The 20,357-nt window shown below is 47.0% G+C and overlaps 1 protein-coding gene across 7 annotated transcripts in view; it reads left to right on the forward strand.

The window, feature by feature from the left end:
* Positions 1-20,357, forward strand: part of Tbc1d22a (TBC1 domain family member 22A) — a 301,414-nt gene that overhangs the window by 131,756 nt on the left and 149,301 nt on the right. For all 7 annotated transcript variants that reach the window (XM_052748584.1, XM_052748580.1, XM_052748582.1 and 4 more), the window contains one exon: positions 13,708-13,817. In XM_052748584.1, the coding sequence (XP_052604544.1) occupies positions 13,708-13,817 (110 nt within the window). The remainder of the gene's footprint in view (positions 1-13,707; positions 13,818-20,357) is intronic.

Below are 20,357 nucleotides of genomic sequence, written 5' to 3' on the forward strand. Positions count from 1 at the left end.
TTCTAGCAGTGTGCGCCCTCACAGAGGAAAGGAAGGCTGTGTGGTGCACTGAGTGGATCTGGTGAGACCCCTCTGTGGTAGCTTTGTGGTGAGCAGAGGCCGAGGGAGGTGAATCTGGGTTGTGGCTGATGGAGCATGAGGTCATAGGTAGAAGTGGAGCCCTGCCTTTTGTTCCAGTGCTTGGAGTGTTTGTCTTCTTCCCCTCAAATTTAAGGTCCTTGGACAGGACCACTCTTGGTTGTCTGTGTCTGCTGCAGCTCCTGCTATGGGTGCCCAGCAGGAGCTTAGGACCCCGTTGACTGAATTGGAGGGTGGACAGTCTCCAGCCCTGAACACTGTTGAGCACTAACTAATGCCTTCAGCCTGAGGAGAGCTACAGTGAAGTGGATGTCTGCCTGTTAGGATCTAATGGGAGATAATGCTGTGCAATTTATACAGCCATGTCATAACAGCTTTTGTATAAATTAGCGAAACGTCTCAAAATGCTAAATGTAGGTGAAATGGAAATGACTGAATCCCAGATAAAATCATCCCTGAATATCTTAGAAGACATTTTGAGCAGCTTTGGGAGTGAAGGGGTTACCCTTGGTGGTATTTTATTGAACCACAAATTGTTATTTATAACCCATGTCAGGAGCAATTAAACTGATTGATGATTAAGAAAGTTTAATAGTTGAATAATAAGATGCTGTTCTTGACAGCTATTTTTTCTCATTCTGGAAGCATATTTTATGAGTCTAATAACAGTGTTGAGGATGGGCTGTATAGCATGTTGTGGTATAATTACGTGGTGGTAATATAATATTCAGTCTAGTGTTACGTGGTCTATTATGTATAAAAAATTAAAATACCAATTATGATTTTTTGATTTATTATTGAAGTGGTTTATTAATTTTGGCTTACCTAAAATTTACATCCGGAAGCCTTGCTGCTGGCTCTCTTTGCCCTGGCTTTCATGCCAATGCTGGTTTTCCTTACAAATAACTTCCTCGGTTGGTGGGGAAAAGGTGTGGCTCAAAAATTGCTTGAGAAGTAAGTGGTGATGTTACGAAGTAGGAGATACAAACGACTAGCAACTAACAGTGTGCTCTAGCTCCCGAACAGCGCGTGTGCATATAGAGAAGAGGTTGACTCCCTACCTGACAGGGAGTATGGTGTAAGCTGTTGGGACGTTTGGCTGTGCTTCAGCAGCCAGCAGCTGCAGTTGCTGTGCAGCTTCTCTGAGGTGTTCCTTGTGAGTTTGGAATGGCTGGTGCTGGTGTAGGGGTCGTCTGTCCAGCTGCTTTACTGACAGTCCTTTGCTCAAAGCGGCCAAGGAACGAGGAAAGAGTCTGGTACCCTTTCCTAGCCGTATGGTACAACAGTTCCCTCTTGGTAATGGGATTGTTTTCTTTGTCATAGTTTGTATTCACTGTCGCTTTGAGTGTCTGCCTGGAGTGCTTTTCTGGAAGGCACTGGTCCCATTAGCTTGTTGTCTCTGTTTCCTTTGGATGCTCTGTGGCTCTTAGCCCTTTGATCTGACCTGTTTTGTTGGGCCTTCTCAGCATTCCTTCCCAGTATCCCTGAAAACTGTCTCCATTTTCATCAGCAGGCTGCTGTTGACTTCTGCCCAAAACATGGTTCTGATTTCTTGTAGTGGGGGATTGTGTCAAAGACACAGGCTTGTTTGGCTCTGGCTCCTGGGGGATGGAGAATCACACAGAGGATTGCCTACTAATGAATCAGGGAAAGGCCACAAGTCCAAGCTGTTCCTCCAATTTAAGGAAGTTTCTTTTCCTGCCTCCAGCCGAGGAGCCTCTGAGTCTGTTTGAATCCTGGTGCCGACATGCTGTGTATTGCTGTCAAACCTTAGCGTGAGTCACGGTGTCAGACCCAATTTAGAAATTGCTTTATCCTTTTGCATCCTTTTGATGCTTGACTCAAAGACCCTCAAATTGACCTAAAGTGGACAGGTCCAGGCCCTCCACCTTGTCAATACCACCTAAGCACAGCACAGAACAAAAGGATTCCCAGTCAACTTTTAAGAGAACATATTTTCTCAGAGATGAGAAACGAAAGCCTTTGGCCAGGCTTCCTGTCACAAAGAACCTTTCATAAAACCCTCCTGGAAAATACAGACCCAAGCTGAGCATTACTTGTCCAAAATTCTGGGGCCAGAGTTTAGATGTCAGTGCTTAGAGTTTGCAATCTTTCCACAGATGTTACAGGTAGAACATCCCTCACCTGAAAACCCAAAGACCAAGAGTACTCTGGAGTTAAATATTTTGATTATTGGCATGATACTCTGAAGTCTCAGGTCCAGGAGCCCCTTAGATTTGGAGTTTGGGGTCACCTGAGGCTGTGGGGTTTCTAGATAACTTGCATTTGTTCTGATAGTTCACCTTTTATCTTAGGCAGCTTTAGTGTTGGCCCTAATTTACTTCTTTCTTTTTTGTTTTGGTTTTTCGAGACAGGGTTTCTCTGTGTAACAGTCCTGTCTGTTCTACAACTCACTTTGTAGATCAGGCTGGCCTCAAACTCACTGAGATCCACCTGCCTCTGCCTCCCAAGTGCTGGGATTAAAGGCGTGCGCCACTACTGCACGGCTGACCCTAATTCCTTAACTGCTTTTGAATAAATACAGATATTCCTTATACTAATTTATGACAATCTAAGTTTTGAAAACCAGCTGGAAATGTCATGGGACATGACAAATGAATGTCAAGGATCTTTCCAAGTTCTCTTAAAATTGTGCCCTAGATTCATTGTGGATTCTCGCTGTGGAATGACACCATGGTCCCCAGCATCTTAGGTGACAAGGTGTGTCTATTTGCCTCTATAGTCAGGTTTATGTATCTTTCACATGACATTGATTGACTCATCCTTAGAGCTGATACTCACTTAGAACAAGCATAGAGGCCCTAGCAGCCAGGCTCCTGTCTCAGTAATGTGTCCTAATTTCTATGTGGTTTGAGGTTTTCCAGGCCCACGTCTCAAATTCTGCATTTTGTGATTTTACCATAAACGTGCTGAGGAAGAAGAAATCTTCTCTGGGTAACTTGGTTGATAAAGACCACATTTCCCATAGTTCCTTTCTCAGTGGCCTTTTGCTCGCCCCAGGAAATTGAGATACCAAGTTCTGACATGTGTCAGTAGGCCTCGAAAGGCCACATGCTAAGGACTCAGTGTGAGTACTCAGGGTTGGGAAGTAGGGTAAATGCCATTGAGTCTTTCTTCCCTCCATCTTCCTTCTCCTCCTCCTCCTCTTCTTCTTTTAAATAATGTCCTGCCATGTAGCCTGAGCCAAACTAGAATTTACTGTGTAGTCCAGGATGGCCTAAACTCTTGATCCTTCTGCCTCAGCCTCAAGTACTGGGATTTCAGTTGTGAACCACCATGCATGGCCACTAGTGTCCATCTAAGTGACAGAGGTGACTATGGAGGTTGCCAGGTAGTATTGTGATTGTGGAGTGGGACAAATTACTTTGGGGAAGATGCTGGTGGGACAGTATCACACTTGTGTGTTGATACAGTGTTCCTGAGCCCTCTGAGGTGCTGAGCTGGGCCAGTGTGGTGTGAAAGGAGAGCACTGTCTCAAACCAGATGCATGTGTAAAACCTGGCCAGGGAGAGCCTCCAGCAGTGGAAAATACAAAAATGTGGCTTCCACCTTTTTAATGCTGCTATTTCAGCTACCAGTGTAAAGGGATGAAGGGATGGTGTCAGGGGTGAGGAGCAGTCTTCAGGGTAGCCATTCTCACTCCCTGCTGGCTGCCTGTAAATCTGAGCATGTCCCTAGCCAGTCTGTGTCAGGAGCCTCAGCATGTCCTTGCTCAGCTTGTCTTCCACCTGGCACCTGCAGTGGAGGTGATTGTTTTAAGAAATCCTTCTCACTGTGCTTCACATCCTTGTGCAGAAAAGATGCCCAGTGGAACATTCCTTATAATAGTGGGATGTAGGGCCAGAGAGATAGTTCAGTGGTTTAAAGCATTTGCTGTTATTGCAGAGAACCTGGGTTTGGTTGCCAGCAACCACATGGCAGCTCACAACCATTTATAGCTCCAGTTCCAGGGGATCCAGCACCCTCTCTGGCCTTTAGGGACACCAAGCACTCATTCAGTACATATATACATATACACATGCAGGCACCTGTACATACATATAGAACTTGAAAAAAATACTAAGATATGTAGACTGATGTCTACCTCCCAAAGAAAGGATGTGGCTGAGCAACTGAGATCAGCTCCCCAGAAGATTGTGCAGCAGCTTCTGCAATGGTTGTATTTTAGGTGATAGATTTTGGCTAATTTCCCCTTGTATGTAGTATTTTGAGTTACTCAAATTTCTTCCATGGCTGAGTTTTCAAAAAGTGCCTAGTCACTTTACCTCACCAAGAACTTGGGCCTCCTGCCCTGCAGACTCTTGCATGCTAGTGCTTGTGAGGGTCAGTGTTAATTTTCAATTGAACAGAATCTAGGATCACCTAGGGGATGGCCCTCTGTGAGTGCCTGTGAGGGATTATCTTGATTATGCTAATTGAGACATGAAGAGTTGCCCCTTGAGGCTGGCACCATTCTCTGGGCAGGGCATCCTGAACTGCATAGGAGTAGAGAAAGGAGCTGAGTACGAGCATGCATTCCCTGCACTCACATGCATTCACTGTGGATGTGGTGTGAACAGCTGCTGCAGCTCCTGCTGCCTTCATTTCTCCACCCTGGTGGACGGTTCTGTGAACCCTCCTGTCAACCTGTGCTCTGAGATTCTCCCAGAGACCTCAGTGGATTTTGTCAACCCTCCCCAACAAACTCTTCTTGGTCTTCTTAGGGCTTAGGACTATACTTGGAGCTGTTTTTGTGGGTTCCCAAAGACGGCTTCTCATTCCTTGGATTGGGCAGGCACCATTTTAACTGAAATGAACCTCCCAGTGAGGGTGAGTGGTACATCTTATGGATCAGTTGGTTTTACCTTGTGGTTTTAGCTGGCTTCTTTCTTACAGCTGTTTCAGGGTGTTTTCTTTATTCTCAGGTGGCTTACTGCCATGTATTTCTTACTGAGAAATAACTCTTTGTAGATTATCGTTATGAGCCTTTGGCCCGTAATAAATTTGTTGGACTTTCCTTCTTACAACCACTTACGAGTTTTTACATGATACAGTAGCTCAGTTTTTCCAGCTGCCTTCCTGACCTGCCCCCTGAGGGTATGTGGTAAGCTACACTGCTTCTGCAAAGCCTGCATAGCATTCTTGTTTGTGTGGAATGAACCGAGCAAGGCCCCTAAACAACCCACTGAGGTGACTTTTATCCTGGTGGAAGACCCCCTGGTGTGGAATGAGCTGACTGACCAAGGATTCAGGGTTGCCCACGTTCTTTGGGTCCCTTATTCCCTCTGCTGCCTTTATTCACTATCTGAACCAGAGCTGTTTTGCTGGTTGATATGAAGACCTGATTATCTATTTCAGGTTATTTTGGAACTAATTCGATAAAGAGATAAGTCAGTTAATAGACTGATTTATGATCAGTTTGCATTCTTAGAAAGTTCATTCTCTATAGGTTCCCACTGCTGAGAGGTGGGTGTCTGTGCAATCTCCTAATTGGAATACAGATCCAGAAAGAAGGTCTTAGCTGCAAGTCCTAGACACCTTTCCTTATTAAGGAATAACTAGGGACCCAAATCTCTTAATACTACATTCAAGCAGGCATCCTGTGAGGTGACGGAGTGCTGAGCCTGCTCTCAGCTGCACATATGTACCCATGAGGTCCATGGATTTTCTGCTGTCCTGTGGTGCGCGGCAGGGAGAGCAGGGTTGGGGTTGAAAGCCTCCTCCACTGGGACAGTTAGGATCCCCCAGGGACATAGGAGCACCTTGCTTTCCTGAGAAACGGCACCTATAATTTTCAAAGGCAAACTCAGCTTTTTAACAATTGCAGCTTTTTGAGGGTTTCAAAATAGCAAAATTGTGCTCCATCTCCTGAGAGAACTGAGTCTTCTTCAGGAGGTGGCTAGGGCGAGTTAAGAGGAGGCATGCTGGGAAGAATGCTTGCTTGCCTCAATTTGAGTCAGTTCCTTTTTCCTGGGTATTGTTGGTGCTGTCATTGGCATACTCAAATTAGAGTTTTGATACACTGAAGTAATAGCCTGAATGTTTCTGTAGCTGAGAAACTGGGCTGGCACTTAGTTCTCATTCTTCAAGGAATAGTTTTTCTCATTATGCTTGTAATTATCCATTCCTCCTAGAGCACAAGCTCTTTGAAGGAAGTCTGTTTATTCCCTTGGTATGCATTGAATGAGCTTCCACTCAGTGCTAGGTACTGTTGTAGGTGCTGGAGTCGTAGACCTTGAGGTGCTCTTCTGTGTCGAGGGTCAGTGGCAGGAAGGGAAAAGCATGGATGGGAGAGCGTGCTTGTGGCATGTGCTGTGGGGGCCACTGCAGGCTGCATTCTGTCTTCTGTAGTGGGGATTGTGACTGTGGAAGTGACCTGTTCCCTTTCACAACTGCTCACTGTAGTGGGCCGTGCTCGTCTGTGCTGCAGTGGACATTGCCCCATGCATGGCCTTTGTCCACCTCAGGAGCTCTGTGTCTTTCTCTGTCTTGTCTTACACCCAACTTAAGTTGGGCTGGCTCCCAATTTTCCATGTCTCTCTGGTGATAGGAATCTACACTTGTCAGCTCAGAGCCTAGTGTCTGGGTTCTACGAGTCTCACCCCTCACCCACCTAAATATCACCTTCCTTACCACCATGAGCTTAATGGGGGGGTATCCACACTGGATAGCACTCCCACACTTCTGTCTCTCTCACTTGCTTTCTCCTTCCAGGTTCTTTATTGGCAGACATCCCTATAATGAGCAGCCAATAAACACTGAGTAAGAGGAGCAGTGTGCCCCTCTTCTTTTAGACATTAGGGATGCTCTTGTCTCACCCTCTCTCTTCCTATCCCAGTGTCTTGCTACTGCTTCAAGCTTACGATAGAACCAGTTACTTCTACAGCAAATAGTTTTCCTAGGGACAAAAATGCCTACTCCTAGTGGTGGTGTAAAGCTGAGAGTCCAGGCATATTAAAAGAGTGCATTTTTTTTTTTTAAAGAACAAAAATGACATCACAGGCCTAGGAGGTGCCTTTTTCTGTGTGCTTTTGCTTACATCCTCTCCAGCATTCTGCATCACAGACCCACCCTCTTTCTGAGTCTTGGTTTTCTGCTTGTGCATTTTGTGAGGTTGATCTGGGCTCTGCAGGGCACAGGGGAGGAGATGGGAACAGAATTGTGCTGTCTTAGGAAGGGGGTGCTGTGTTTCATTACATGGGACTCTTCCAGTTGAACAGTTGGTTGTGGATATGGGCTGGCTCACCCACCTCACCCTTGTCTTGTGGTTCTTGTCTATTCACACCCTGCCCTCCAACCATAGGCTTGTGCTCTGGCCCCACAGGTGGTGGCTGAAGTTTTCAGCTGTAGAGTAGAGTGGGAAACTGTGGCTGTGGTTTACTCTGTAACCTTGAATTGAACATTATTTATATTAGAATTAAACATTCTCACTGCAAAACCAATTTGATCACAGTGTTAGTTGTTTTTGCTGAACCAGAGTTTTGTGAATTTATAGTCTGGAGTTGTGGTGCTACCCTTACCAAAGCAGGACCCTTTCATCGCGACAGAACCCGAATCTACGTAATTAAGTGGTAAAATCTCCATCACCGAAGTGTCAGGGTTTCAAATTTAAAACTCCCAAGTTGGGAAATGTGAAGATTAGATCCATAGAGCAATTCCAGCTTGCTTATAAAGAACAGAATATTTTTGATTACCAGTTAAGCTCCTAATTATGTGAAGAGGTTTATTGCAGGGTTTGTGCAGCATAGGTGATTAGTGTCGTCATGACAACAGCCTCTCCCTCCTTCCTGCCTCCAGAAGCTTGCTCTCTGCCAGGTGCTGGCTCTTTACCTACAGCCTGGCATACCAGGCAGCTGTACCAGTGTTGAGGGATCCTTTGACAGGAGGGGAGACATATAAACTAGAGTTATTTCCCCCTTTCCCAGTCATCCTCTGCTACCCAAATTGATATGAGAGAGATCCTGGCTCCAGTCACTGCTTCTTCATATTACAAGGTAAAGTTCCGGTGCTCAGGTGCTCTGGGCATTCCAAATCCTGATGTTGTCCCTGGAGGCAGTAGAAGCCCATGAAGAAGGGGAGGCCTACTTACCCAGGAGACCCTAACTTGGGGGTGATGTCATGACATTATTCTTTGCCTGAGTGACAGCTCATGTGCTGATGTTTTACTGACAGTTTCTATTCACTAAGTCCTATATTTTAAGTTGTAGCTGTATAAGCGGGTTTAGTTAGCTCTTGTAGGATCTCCTCCACTCAAGGTCCAGCCAGAGGACACAGTGTGTCAGAGAGGCAGGTGAAATGTGGAGGGAGCTCCCAGGATTCCAATCAGGCCCTGGCCCTTCCTCATCCCTGTCCTGAGCACGTCACTTCTCTGGAGGCCCCTGGTCTGTGCCCTCGTAGGTACTCATTTACTCAATGGGTTGAGTGTATGCAAACAGGCTTCAGCACAAACTCAGAGTAGAGACTCGGTGGCTAGCAGGTGACAGACAGGTGTTGGTGCTGCTTGGTCTGCCATCCTAGGCAGACAGCCTTCATCACTGGACTGTTCTCCACTTTGAATCTGTCTTACCCTCTGCTCTTTCTTTCTGGGTGTGGGAAGATGGGTGGAAAATTCTGTTCTTGGTTTCTCTAACATAGCTTTTGGATATGCAAAGCAACATTTAAATACCTGTGTGCTTGCCTCCTGTCCAAGTGTCTTATACTGTTCCTTCAATCTGTCCACCTCCTCACCACCCACCACTTCCCACCTACCTCCCCTCTTCTGCAGCTGTCTACCCACACGTCCATGAAGATTTGGGGATGGTTAGGGCTTTCCTCCAGTGCTGTCCCCCCTTTATAGCACTGGCCCTGCCCACTGAATGCCAGCAGCTTTCTTCACCTAATCGTTCTGGCCGCAGGTGCCCTGCACATGCCCCAGTCATGCTGCCCTTGGCAGCCGGGAAAGGTGAGCTGTTCTGACGGCTCCAACAGTATCAGCTCTCTGATTCCTTATGAGACTCTGCCTTCCATTCTACCCTGGGCCCCTCTGCAGAGGAGCAAGAGTGGCCCAGCTCCCTGTGTGCCCTGTGAGCCCTGGGCCTCCTGCTGATGCCTGCAGTGTTAATGGAGTTGTTGACAACATGAAGTTATTTTCAGCTTGACTTTGTACCTGGTAACATAGCAAGTGTTTTCAAAGCAGCTCATTTAACTCATCCCCAAAGCCTTTATATGATCTAAGGAGTCAGATCGCCTTGAATCTAATGTCTGTGCCTCGTTCTGTGACTTAGTGTTCCCTCGGGGTCCTCTTGGAACTGCAGAGCTTTTGTCCTGGCTGCAGGAGACACTTCTCTGCTTCCTCCAGGTTCCCTGAGGTAACTTGTGTGCCCTGTTAACCTTTTGACTGTTTGGGGGTTCTTTGTTCCCACGGTACAGGGCTCAGGGACTGGGTCCTGAGTGGAGGTAAGGTGCTGAGATTGTGGGGAAGAGAGGGGTGGTGCACTCCAGAGCAGTGCCACATATGCTTGTTTCCTTCTGGTTTATAATTAGATGGAAGAGCAAGAACTAGACTCCTGTCAAATTTCAGATGAAAAACTGCTAGTCATTTGTTAGTTCAAAAGTCACCTTGGCGAGTCCCTAAATTGCTCAGCCCTATCATGAGTCCCTGGGTTCAGTCCTGGGCTAAGGTTTTGTATGACCTCCCTCTCTGAGTCCAGGGGTACACTGTGTATCACCCACCTTCCACCACAGCTACCTGCTTCTAGACAGCTTGTGGGGCAGAGTGTGTGCATGACTCAGGGAGAAACAGCGGTCACTGAACCCTAAGGACAGCCTTGGCCCTGAGCTGGCCCAACATCTAGCTAGTGCATTTTCACTTAGGCCCTGCCCTCCAGCTGGTGACTATCCAGGTCAGCTTTCTTAGCCTGTCTTCACCTTTGTGTTGATAGCTTTCCCTTCTGGAATGTGTTTCTTCCTTAGAACCCTAGTGTTGCTTGGGATTCCTCAATGTTGACATTGTCTTTTCTTATCTGTCATCTTAGCTGAAACATCTCTTTCCACTGATATGATGCTGACATCTCCTTATAGGTGGGATGGCTGCAGCTGGGGTGTTTGCTGGTTGGAGAGCTAAACCCTCCTGCGTCAGTGCAAGCTCCCTAGTTGTGGACATCCCGCCGATAGTCCACTTAGCCCCCATCTGTGGGGCTTCCCTGGTGGCCCCCCTACATTTCCCTTCAGCTTGACCTTTTGCCCTCCTTCATTCTGGCAGCACACTGTGGAGAGTGTGTCTTCTGGAGCTAGATGCTCTTGACTGAGAGAACACCCCATCCCTGGGTTGATCCTCTGTCTGGTTCTTACAGTCACTGGGTCAGCACATCAGCTCCCAGTAGATGGAAGGGGAGTCAGGGCAGCTGGTCTTGCCTATGGTGCTGTCCAGACCATGTTTTCTGGGATGGTCAAGCATCCTGTTCTCTTTGGGGGTGACCTCTCTGGGTGGTCTTGGCAGTCTGCACTGGGTTCTGAATCTGTACCCACAGCCTGGATCTTCCGAAGTCCCTGTGTCTCCATCCTTGCCTATCTACAGTGTGTGTGGCTGCCATGGGGGCCAGGGTATTTATCTTATTCTAACAGTGAGGGCAAGTCTGATTCTCTTGGCGTTTAGAAGACAAATCGGCAGAGGGCTTCTTGGAGTTAAATGCCATTACTTCATTACATTGAAGAGTAACAAATGACCTGCTGTGAGAAATGACACCCAGAATAGGCTGCTGACATTTCCTTGGATAAAATAATAAGCTGGCTAAACAGACTAAGAAATATTGAGGTGTCTGCCCACCCCATGCAGTTCCCATTTCATGCAGGCCCAGGCTGTGCTAGCCCAGCAGCTTCTGTGAACCCGAGCAGTCTGAGAGGGCTCTTCTCACTGCTTCCCTTTTATTATGTTCAAGGAAATGCCCCCATGCTTGGAAGGTCCTTGAAAAGGAATATGTCTATGGAAAACATTTCAGAAGATGTCCTCTGACTGTGGTTGTTGATTCAATGCCCTGAGACTAGAAAATAAAATCAGACCTGCTCCTAGGCTCCCAGGATGAGAATCAGTTCTGCTGAAGCCATTTTTCTGGGGAACATTCTTGACCTTCCCATTTCCCTCAGTGGAAAGGGAAACAGTGGGGCTGGGCTGGATGTGAGGCAGGCCTGTGGGGTTCCCCTATTGCTGCCTTGCAGTGAGAACATCTGTCTTCTGAAAGAGGTGATAACCTCTGCCTCTGCAGCCTTAGGGACTGGGGAGAGAGTGCCTTTCTCATAGAATCACTGAGGGGCTGTTATCAAAGGGTGTGTTCAGATCAAATGCTGGCCTCCTGGGCCAGCAGGGTTCCCGGATCAGACATTTTCCAGAATTGGGCTTCTGAGGGCAGACTGTAGGGGTGGATTCTTGCATCCCTGCAGGCCAGTAGGGGACAGAACTGCCAGAGAGTGTGACTGTCACAAGGCAACTCAGGAGGGTCAGCTAAAGTGCTACAGCTAGGCTTGTCAATCTGACCTGTAGCCAAGGGAAGGGGGAAAGTTGATAACCAAGTGTGTCTCTTAGGGTGGTGAATCCATTGGGTCCAGTGTGACGTAAGTGACAGCATCCTTCACACAGGGCCTCAGTAGTCACTGACCCTGGTTCTTTCTGCCACCTGAGCTGTTCTGGCCCCTGAACATGTATTTTCCTTTAATGAATTAACTTATTGAGAGACATTTCCTAGCCTGCTTAGCTCTGGCTTGGGCTGAAATGATAGTTCCCATATAGAGTATGAGCCCAGCCACCTGTTACTTCTATCACCCCATAATTGAGATAATCCCTGGTTTGCCAGCTGAGGGAGGTTGCTCAGCCACATACACGAAAGAAGTCTTGCACAGTCTCCAGCATGCAGGTACCCTAAAAATATACTAGTGAAAGATGCTAGGCACCAAGGCCACAGGAGTGGGCTCCTCCCTACAAGGCATGCAGAATAGGCATGGCTGCAGACAGGAGTTAGGTAGAAGGAGGGTAGGAAGGGGGTGATTTCTGAAAGGTACAGAAGGTACCTTACTGAGGTAAGGAAAATGCCCCGGAGTTCATGGTGGTGATCTCACAAGCTCTTTACACAGTGCTTGCAGTATGTAAATGTGGTGAAGGTCCTTCATTTACATCTTTAAAAAGTTGATTTCATGGTATGAATTATGTCACAATTTAAAAACAAAAACGCTGAACCTAAGCCATGCCCAGAAAGAGCTGGGGCATTAGCACTTTTCTGCATAGGTTTCTTACAGATCCAGTATCACTGTGGGTGAGATATGAGCTGGTAGTCACTGACTTACATGACCAAAGAGATGGGTCCTGCTGGTTGTGTGTAGGGCTGTCACCATCTCAAGGCTTTGTAAGTCAGCACAAAGAGCTTGCTTGTAGCCTTTTAGTCAGGGACCCTGATGTGACAACTCTTTTCCCTGTTACCTTTCTGGTCTCTGCTGAACACAGAGAACCAGGAAGGCTGTGTTCCCATCCTTCTGTGTGCCAGGAGCCGGGCAGGTGCTGGTGAGCAAGTCATCGTTAAGGATGGTTAGGAGGCTGCTGGGCTGTGGCCCAGACTCTGTGGGGAGCAGTTGTGAAGATGGTCTGAAGTGATGGCTGAGGATGATTGGGAGGCTGGAGGCTTGACCCAGGTCTGTTGTGGGGTGCAGATTGTGGACTTCCTGAATTCCGGCCTGTTTACCTCTTCTACACTGCTGTTTCTCTGCATGCCCCAGGCTCTTAGAGAAGCTGACAATGGGGATAGAGTTGTGGCGGGTTACCTGAGTGGGTGGGTCTCAAGTACAGAAGTGGGGATGGGAGAATGATAAACTCAGGATAATTGTTAGCAGTTTTGTTAGCATTGCTGGGCCTTGCCTAAACTTTCTAAATGTATCTGGGCTAAAATGTTTCCTTCTTAAAGAATATTTTCTTTATAAAGATGCACATGTGTTTGCAAATAAAATGAAAATAAAGTGATAAAATGGGTGGTCAATTCTTAAATTGTTTATGAGCATTTTCCTGGGTGATAGTCCTTCTAAGGGTCTAAAATGAGTTTGCTCAAATATCTGATGAACCATTTCAATTAGGCATCTGTTTTCTCTGCTTTTAGAAGGAAATTGTTTCGAGCTCATTGTTTCCTCTGAAGCTCATCTGTGTCTCTGCCTTCTGGGGTGTTAGGTGGTAGCACAGAAGATTTTACTCAGAGCAGTTTGGATAGCTCTACCTCAGAAATTGTGGTCTAGAGAAATTATTACTGAATGAATATGTAAATTTATTAGAAGCGGAGTTTTGAAAACTCTGATGGAGAAACTTTCAGATCTTAGGGCTTAGCAATATTTGGTAGGTTTTCTCTTTTTAGAATATGAGATGTCTGAGAAGTAATAATTTACAATATATTAATTATGCTAATTAATCAGAGTGGATTCAGAATATTAATTATCTGCAACTAATTAGGTATTAAAATTGAGAACCATTAAGTGATGAGGTGTGAGGCTCATGAGCCATTTATTCAACATGATGAAAACCGTGGTAGAGGGAGGCTGGCGTGCATGCGGATGGCTGCATCCCCCATTTGTTTATTTCAATGGTTGATTGCTTCTTGTATCTTCCATGCTTGTTCTGCACAGACCAGGAGGATGTGGATGAGGTCGATGTCTCCAGTGTGCCCGCAGAGGTGCTTCGCAACATTGAGGCTGACACGTACTGGTGCATGAGCAAGCTGCTGGATGGCATTCAGGTGAGCCCGAGGCTCCGGAGGCTCGGGAGACTCTAGACAAACACACACTGCAGCCCAAGTGTAGGAAGGCCACTGGGCTATACTTCACTAGCTGGCTTCTGAATTGAAGCTGTCTGCCTGAAAAAGCAGGTAGCCTTTCTCCATATGGAGCAACACATGTTCCCCAGGGTCACAAGGCATGAGATGGGTCATACATGCCCCTGGTTCTGGGAATAACCATTGTGTCCTGCCAAGTGTTCCAATAGGAAGGTGTGTATGGAGTCTGATCCCCATGCTCTGGTCTGACCATTGCTTTGCCTGTATAGTCCAGCCTTCAGCACCACTGTGGGCACTGGGCCCTGAGTTCTTGATAAACTCCTGGACACCTGTCCCTTAAAGAGTGTCAGATCCAGGCAGCATCCCTAGACTGTACCCTCTAGGCCTGTGAGCAGCCCATAGTCCTTCCAGCTTTGGTGGCATTACTCTATATGCATGGATCACTCCCACTGTGCCTGGTCCATGGGGCGCCTCCAGCTATTAGAGTTCTAGGGACATTGTTGGTCTCCATGGAAGCTAGGGTTAGTGACTGGGATGTTCACAGAAAAGTCCTATGACAGCTTGATTTTATGTAAACAGTGTTTGTGTGTGTTGAAACCTGCAGAGTGCCTGGAAGGGACCTCATTGGCTGATGAACTAAGAATGGGGTCAGGAGCTCACTGACCTGTAGAGCAATGGCTGAAGTCCACAGACCAGCCCTTAAATGCCCTGTGCAATGCTTGGGTTTGTTCTAGCCTGTAATACCTTTCCTAAACACCTGCTTTGTACCTAGTACTGTGCTCTGCCCTTGAGTAATGGGCATGCCTAGAGGACACACTGTGGGCTGGAGCCCTGGTGTTTCAGTACTGTGCACAGGGGTGGCAAGTGCAGGCTCCCAAGACTGAGTGTGGCTAAAGGAGATGTCATAGGAGGACCAGGAGTTTTGTTGACAGAGGATGGGAAGGCTAGAGTGGCGTTTAACTGTCACCAGGGACCAAATTCCCAAGATTCTCTCTGGGAGTCACTGTAGAAGCTGTGCAAAGGAGGACCATGATCCCCTCAGGGCATCAGGAAGTTATCTGGGCCACAGTGGCCCTCATCTTTCTGAGTAGGTGTCTCTGCTGAAGAGGTCTCAGCTCATGTACTGGACCTGAAGGTCAAATGAAGCTTCAGAAAATATATGGCTTAGACCCCGAGGCTTAATCTGAAGAGATCAGCCCAGTGGTATGTCAAGGAGACCTGGGTTTGCATTGCTTTTCATACCTGAGGTGGATGGGGAGAAATGAGCATCCTCTTGTGTAACTGAAGAGCGGAAACCTCTTCTTTGCTGCTGATCCAGATGGCTCTTGACTTATTTTGTTTCTTGTAAAGACAAATGTGCCCACTAGAGACATGTTTTGGCCCAAGCATCAATTCATCACTTCCCTCCTTTGTTAATGTTTTCATATTTTTTACTCCTTCAGAACTTAGCCTTTCCATGTTAAGAGAAAGGATTGAACCATAATGTAAAAGTTTATAAATTATCATTGTCGCGTCTCTGATTGTGAGTGATGGGACTTGTGCCATTTAAATCCAAGATTATCTGGCTTCTGTTTGTAAATAAGATCGCTGTACAGCGGAATCAATGCCGGCCTTTCATTTTTCTCCCGAGTTTGTTGTAGGGCAAAGAGTTTATTGACAGGGCCGACAAGCAGAAGGCACGCCACTCCTCTGGTGCCTGTGTTTACAGCATGTTTGCAGCTCAGTGGTAGCTATCTGTCTTTCCTTCATGTGGGAGGATTGATTCCACGTGAGCCTCATGTGAGTTGCAGTTGAAAGCTCTCTGTTCCACCATTTGGGATTTTGGAGCTTGACTGTATTTCTTGTGGCTAAGGCAGTCCCAGGAGACTGGAGACTTTGGGGCCCTTCCATGCAAGAGCCAGTGTCTTTTTAGGTTAGCCTGTGAGGATATGAGCTTGGTTAAAATACAGGCTTGAATGAACCTTGGCTGTCCCCCGAGGGCCTGAATGGCCCTGCCCTTTACCAGTAGTTACTTGTCTCTTAGCCCACTTCCCACTCCTAGTCACACCTCTCTCTCCTCCAGTCTTTGTTCTCTTGAAATTCTCTCCCCAAATATCCATTTCATGTGCCATGGTCTGGGTTGGAAGGCCTCAGAAAGCAGTCTTGGTGTTGTTGAATGCAGATGTTCCTATCTGGCCTTTACCCATGTCTCTATTGACTTTACCCATGTCTTATAGAAATACCCAGTGTTTCTATAAGGCTAGGTTGACTTATCAAAGTGTGTTAGCCATCCACATACTTCCTTAGGGGCTTCCATGGACTCATGGCTCCAGAATATGAACCAAACTAGGGCCACAGGCTTTGTGATTAATAGGCAGTGACTTTAGGGATGAAAATGGGAGTTGGGTGTATCTCCTACATGAGGGCACTGAACCTTGTACCAGATCCAAGGTCATACCTGTACACCAGGTAGATGCTCAGAGAGACAGGCCACTGCCTCAGATTATACAGCCTATGAAGAGGCCCACATTTGGATCCCCATGGCTCCCATGGCTTCTGCTTTGCTGAAGTAGGTACAGTGAGTTGTTTTGTAGGGCAGGTTCTAGAGCAGTAGTTCTTAACCCTTCTAATGCTGCAATCCTTTAACACAGTCCCTCATGTTGTGATGACCCCAACCATAAAATTTTCATTGCTACTTTGGAACTGTAATTTTGCTACTGTTATGAATTATACTGTAAATATTTTTGGAGATAGAGGTTTGCCAAAGGGGTTGCCACCCCCCCCAGGTTGAGATCTAGAGGTAGAAACCACATCTTTCTTTTGTTTGGTTTTGGACACTCTGGATAGCTGTAGCTATGTTTGGTTCATTGTGGTCCTCAGTTGGAGATTCTGTGCCCACTGAGTTTTTGTAATTGATCTGCTAACTATTAATTCTTCCAGAGCTCATAGAGAGTATGGAGTGATCTGGGCCAGGTTCCTGACAGAGAGAACTAGGAGATGTGATGATAAAGAAGACATGAAAGTTTGCAATCAGTTATCTTGCACAAGCTGATGGCTCATGCCATCATGCTTACTGAGAAGTGCAGCATCTTTTATACTGTTTGCAAGGGAAAATGGGACAGAATAAGTAGGAAGCTATCATACAACAGGGGGAAGTCAGCAGGAAGCTAATCCAGCAATGTTGTACAAGGAGAGCACAGGGTATTTCAAGTTCATCGTAGACTGAGCGCACAGCAGCCTCTGGACTGATAACCACAGCCCTTTAGGAGGCAAGAGTTAAGTTTCCAGGATCTGAAGTCACAGGTTCCCCCAAGACCCTGGCCCCAGGCCATTACTGGCCTTGCCAAGCATGTTCCTGGTTTTAGGCAAGGAAGTACATCCCTTCTCCATACATCAAGGCTTTAGGGAAAGCTTTGGGTCGGCCTGGCTCCCAACAATAGAGCAGGCAGTGAGCCTGTGTGGCAGGCGGGGAGCTCCAACATCACTGTTGTCAAGGATGGGAGCCCTAGTACACTAACTGAGAGGGTCATGGTATGCCTAGGTTTAAAATGTAAAGGGCGGGGAGGCACAGTCTGTAACAAACTAACTGGAACTTCCGGCAGCCAGATTACAGTCATCACATTCTACAACCCATTAGACACAACCGGAGAGGATCAGGCGACTGAATGAGATATGAAGGGGTGGGAGCAAACCCAGACAGAATCTCTGGAGGGAAGATAGCACTGAGAAGATGATGACTGAGAAGTTGGGGTTTTTGTTTTGTTTTGTTTGTGAAGTTACAGTCTGAGTACCATACCCACTTGGCCTTGGAGTCTTAAGTCCTTCTTGCTTAGGGTCAATAAATAAAACAAATCTCAAGAGGGGAATCAAGTCAGAACCATAGAGGTGTGAGGTGAAAGGTGTGGACTACAAATGGAAAGAGGGACTCTGGGAGGAAGGGTAGGTGGTAACCTGCAAACTGAAGATGGAGGTGGAAGTAGGTGAGAAACAGCCCAAGAAACAGCAGAGGCAGAGAAAGTGGGGAGATGGGCTTGATGCTCTGAAGAAAAGAAACTGCCCCAGTGGATTGGCTTGGAGACTGCGAGTCAGCTGTGCATTGCTTAAGACAGCCGTGCCAGGCACAGTGGTGCAGCTACCCCTCAGGAGTCAGGGCGAAAGTGGGGGTGGGGGTGACTGGAGATATGGCTCCCTAATTAAGAGTTTTCCCAGAAGACCACTCAGGTCATTCACAACCACCTGTAACTCTAGCTCCAGGGGATCCCACGCCCTCTTTTGGTCTCTGTGCCTCTCCCCAATCTTAAAAAAAAAGTAACAATAACATTAAAGTTGGACAGGATGGCATACACTTTTAATCCTTGTACTTAGGAAGCCAAGTTCAAGACCAGCCTGGTCTACATAGCGAGTTCCAGGCCAGCCAGGGCTACATAGTGAGGCCCTGACTCAAAGAACAAAACCAAAACTAAAAATGGTGAAAGTTTAACTGGGAAGGGGAAGGACGTCTCAGAAATGTGTGTATGGGGGTGGGTGGGGGTGGGTGGTAATAATGCAATGTATGCAAATATAACAAAACCCATTGTTATATATAATTAATAAATGCTAGTGTAAAACTCTAAGAATTCCTACGACGAGGAGCATTTGTACTGCACAGTCTTAGGCTGGACCAGGGGACACCTTGAGTCCTGGGGTCAGCCAGAGCACAAACTCACTCTCTTGTAACCCCCATGGGAATGTGTGTGAGAACGGCACCCAGGCGCTGCCCAGGGACTATACAGATCACAGTCTGGGGAGTGATCTACAGGTTAGGGGAGTGTTCTGGATTATGCTTCTGTGTGGACCTACCTGATGATACTGGTTGTGGTGGCCCATGCTGGTAGGAAATGCTGAAGTGGCAGAGGCAAGAGGGTCATGAGTTTGAGGCCAGCTTGGGCTACACCTTTGTGGTGAGGCAATACATCCTAGTGCCAGATAGAATCCTAACAGCACCCCAGAAAGGAGCACTGTAGAAAGAGTCTAGGCTTGCAGTCAGCAGATGTTTGCACCCAGGAGACCCTGTCTGTAATTCTGGTGAATGGTTTTGTCTTAAGGAATGAATGAATGAGGCTATAAGAAAAGTGCCTGCTGATGAAGCACTCACCAGCTCTGGCTCCCTGTGGCCATGTGGATGCGCGGTGAGGTGAGGCCTTCTGGGTCTCCTGTCAGCTGGTCCAGTGACTGATGTTTGAGGCCCATGCAGGGACACTTGTTTTTGCCCTGAGTACTAGCAAGAGGTGTGGAGTTAAAAAAGAACCTGCTGGGCCTAGTTTCTTCAGTCGCTCTACAGTTTTCTATTTTTGCTTTAAAACAGGATATTTCCATATAGCCCAGGCTGTTCAGGAACTTGTGATCCTCCTGCCTCAGCTCTGTTCCTGGCACACAGGTTTTCAGTTAATGCTGCTGAGTGTCTATAGCTTCCTTTTGGGGATGACTTGGTGTAGACTGAGGAAATATATATGAAGGATTTCTGCTGACTGTTCTTTATAGTGGATTGTGTGGAGACAGGTGCTGGCTGCAGGCCTGATGAAGCTGGTTTGAATGTTAGTTTTCTGGGGGTGCAGTCTGGGGTTGACATCCACAGAGTCTCAGCCCTTTGCTGTCGTGGAGTCCAAGGTGTGGGTCCAGTTAGGAGCTGCAGGCCGCCGGCATCCTTCCGTGGCTCTTAGGGGATTAGTCCTGTGCTTCTGCCAGTCTGTTCATTTCGCTAACAGCACTCATGCCAGGGTCTGTCGGCTGGCCATTACTTCCTGAATTACGGCTCCACACTTGCCTACCCTGAAGTCATACTATTACTCTTGGACTCATTACTTAGCAGGACAGCTTCTTTGAGGAGAAAAGAACCGTTGCCTTTTATAATTAGTCATTTACATTTCCTTTCCTTGGGGAAGAATTATTCAATCTGAGAACTGGTTGGTGGCCTGGTAGAATAGGAATGAGAAGGAAAGTGGCTCCATTATCCTAGAACTTGCTGGTGAGGAGGCCACCAGAGAAGGCTGGTGCCTGAAGTGGGCATTGTCCTGGTGTGGGAGGTGACCTTCAAGTGGGGCTGTCGGGACCCTCAGGAATGAGCTCAGACAGCTGCAACTTCAACCTGTCCGAGCGTAGGGAGCGACTCCTGCTTACTCAGTTCAAAGGACGGAGAACTAGGGAGGGCCACCGTGCTGGCCAGGAGGCTCTGAGCTGGCCTTTGTGGACATTGAGGAGAACAGTCTGCAGGAGACCCTACTGACTTGGGAGTGAGTAGATGGAGCACCTGCCAACGTACAGATGGGAAACATGGACCTCACTCAGATACCCACTGAGGCTGACTCTGTGTGCTGAAGAGTCAGAGATGTGATTTTAGAGTTTTGGTCAATAAAATGGAGGTATATCAAACTGACAGAAGTCCTTTCTAACTGGGCTACAAAGATTCATTAAGAATGAGCAGTAAGCAATTTGAAAATGAAATTAAAATTTTTTAAATGGCATTGAGAAACATAAAATTTCACATTC

The sequence above is a fragment of the Peromyscus californicus genome, unplaced genomic scaffold (genome assembly GCF_007827085.1).
Source record: "Peromyscus californicus insignis strain IS unplaced genomic scaffold, ASM782708v3 Scaffold_20__1_contigs__length_68692818, whole genome shotgun sequence".
Lineage (NCBI taxonomy): Eukaryota > Metazoa > Chordata > Mammalia > Rodentia > Cricetidae > Peromyscus > Peromyscus californicus.